Source organism: Pundamilia nyererei, unplaced genomic scaffold, assembly GCF_000239375.1.
Source record: "Pundamilia nyererei isolate P.nyererei 1_Seehausen unplaced genomic scaffold, PunNye1.0 scaffold00142, whole genome shotgun sequence".
Taxonomy (NCBI): domain Eukaryota; kingdom Metazoa; phylum Chordata; class Actinopteri; order Cichliformes; family Cichlidae; genus Pundamilia; species Pundamilia nyererei.
This window is the reverse complement of record NW_005187543.1, coordinates 465,345-466,555: the sequence shown is the minus strand read 5'-3', so window position 1 is coordinate 466,555 and position 1,211 is coordinate 465,345. Positions and strand designations below refer to the sequence as shown.

Here is a 1,211-nt window from a genome sequence, read left to right as displayed (position 1 = left end):
CGTTCACAATGAATGTTTTTGCTTCACAATATTATTAACAATAAAAACAACTGAAAAAAAATCTAATCTAACCTTCTATAAAAAATGTAGTTAAGAATCTACTATATTTTTATGGATATTTTACAGCATCCACCCTGAAAGCCGAACAGGTCAACCATCCGAGTACTCATCAGAGAAAGACGGACAGAGATGGGCGGGGGTCTAAAAAGTTAAATCGAAACTCTGCAGCGCAAAACCTGCATTCTAATTTGAAGCAAAGGAAATGAAGCATAGGCCATGCGGCTCTCCGCAAATTTCACGCTTCACTGACGCAAAGCAGCTGTCTATCTTTTACTCTGACTGAGGCATCAGGACATTGTTTTAATCATTTATTCTCCTTTTATTTGTATATATTCTTTTAATATGTTAAAAAAAACATTTATATGGTTCTTGATCGAAAATGAAAATAAAATACGCGATTCAGCACTCCAAATACTGAGAAAATCAACGGAGATGCCCTTTCTCCTCAGGCCAGATACATGTGGGTTATTTTAATGGCCAGCAGGACGGATGAGTCCTGCTGAAGCGCTCTTAAGGCAAAATAACAGCTCCTACTAGCCCAGCTGGCCTCTTTTTGACTTGACAGTAACCTCATACATGTTTATGGTCAGTTGTTACGTACCCCGCAGGAGTGCCGTCGTTGCAGGTGACTGATGTGTTCTCCAAAAAGTTCAGCCTCATGTCGTAGTCAAGCTTTTGCGCCGAACAGGGGTAAAGGGACTGCGCAAGGTTCTTCACTTGTGTCATGAAGTTATCCATGTTCTCCTCCACCGCGGTGAAATCCAGAGGGAAGCTCTCGGTGGTATCACCCCGGTCTGCCCGGTATGTGGGAGGAGGCGGTGAGCGTCGCGGTTGTGGGTTGCGGCCACCCCGAAACCTCCGTGCGCAAAGAGCTCCGGACTGCATCAGTACCAGCAGCAGCACTGAAGAAACCACTCTGATCAGTGTCATCTTTGTGACGTCCTTTCTCCAAATTCTCATTTAAAACAAAAACAAACAAAAAAAAAAACACTTGTCAGCTTCCAAAAGAGACAAATTAAATGTCAGGTAAAATCAAAAGTCCTCTGAGACCACTTGTAGCCACCCGCTGAAATAACTGGAAATACTTTCAGGCTTAATTTTGGTTTTCTTTCACGAGTGCGCCTACAACTCTTTCCTCATCTGTCTGGTAC

The 1,211-nt window shown here is 42.9% G+C and overlaps 1 protein-coding gene across 1 annotated transcript in view; it reads right to left on the bottom strand.

Annotated features, from left to right (window-relative positions):
• notum1a (notum, palmitoleoyl-protein carboxylesterase a) overlaps positions 1 to 991 on the bottom strand; it is a 5,566-nt gene extending 4,575 nt beyond the window's left edge. The window contains exon 1 of the mRNA XM_005744330.1: positions 662 to 991. Within this exon, the coding sequence (XP_005744387.1) occupies positions 662 to 990 (329 nt within the window). The 5' untranslated portion in view covers position 991. The remainder of the gene's footprint in view (positions 1 to 661) is intronic.
• Positions 992 to 1,211: the final 220 nt, after the last annotated feature.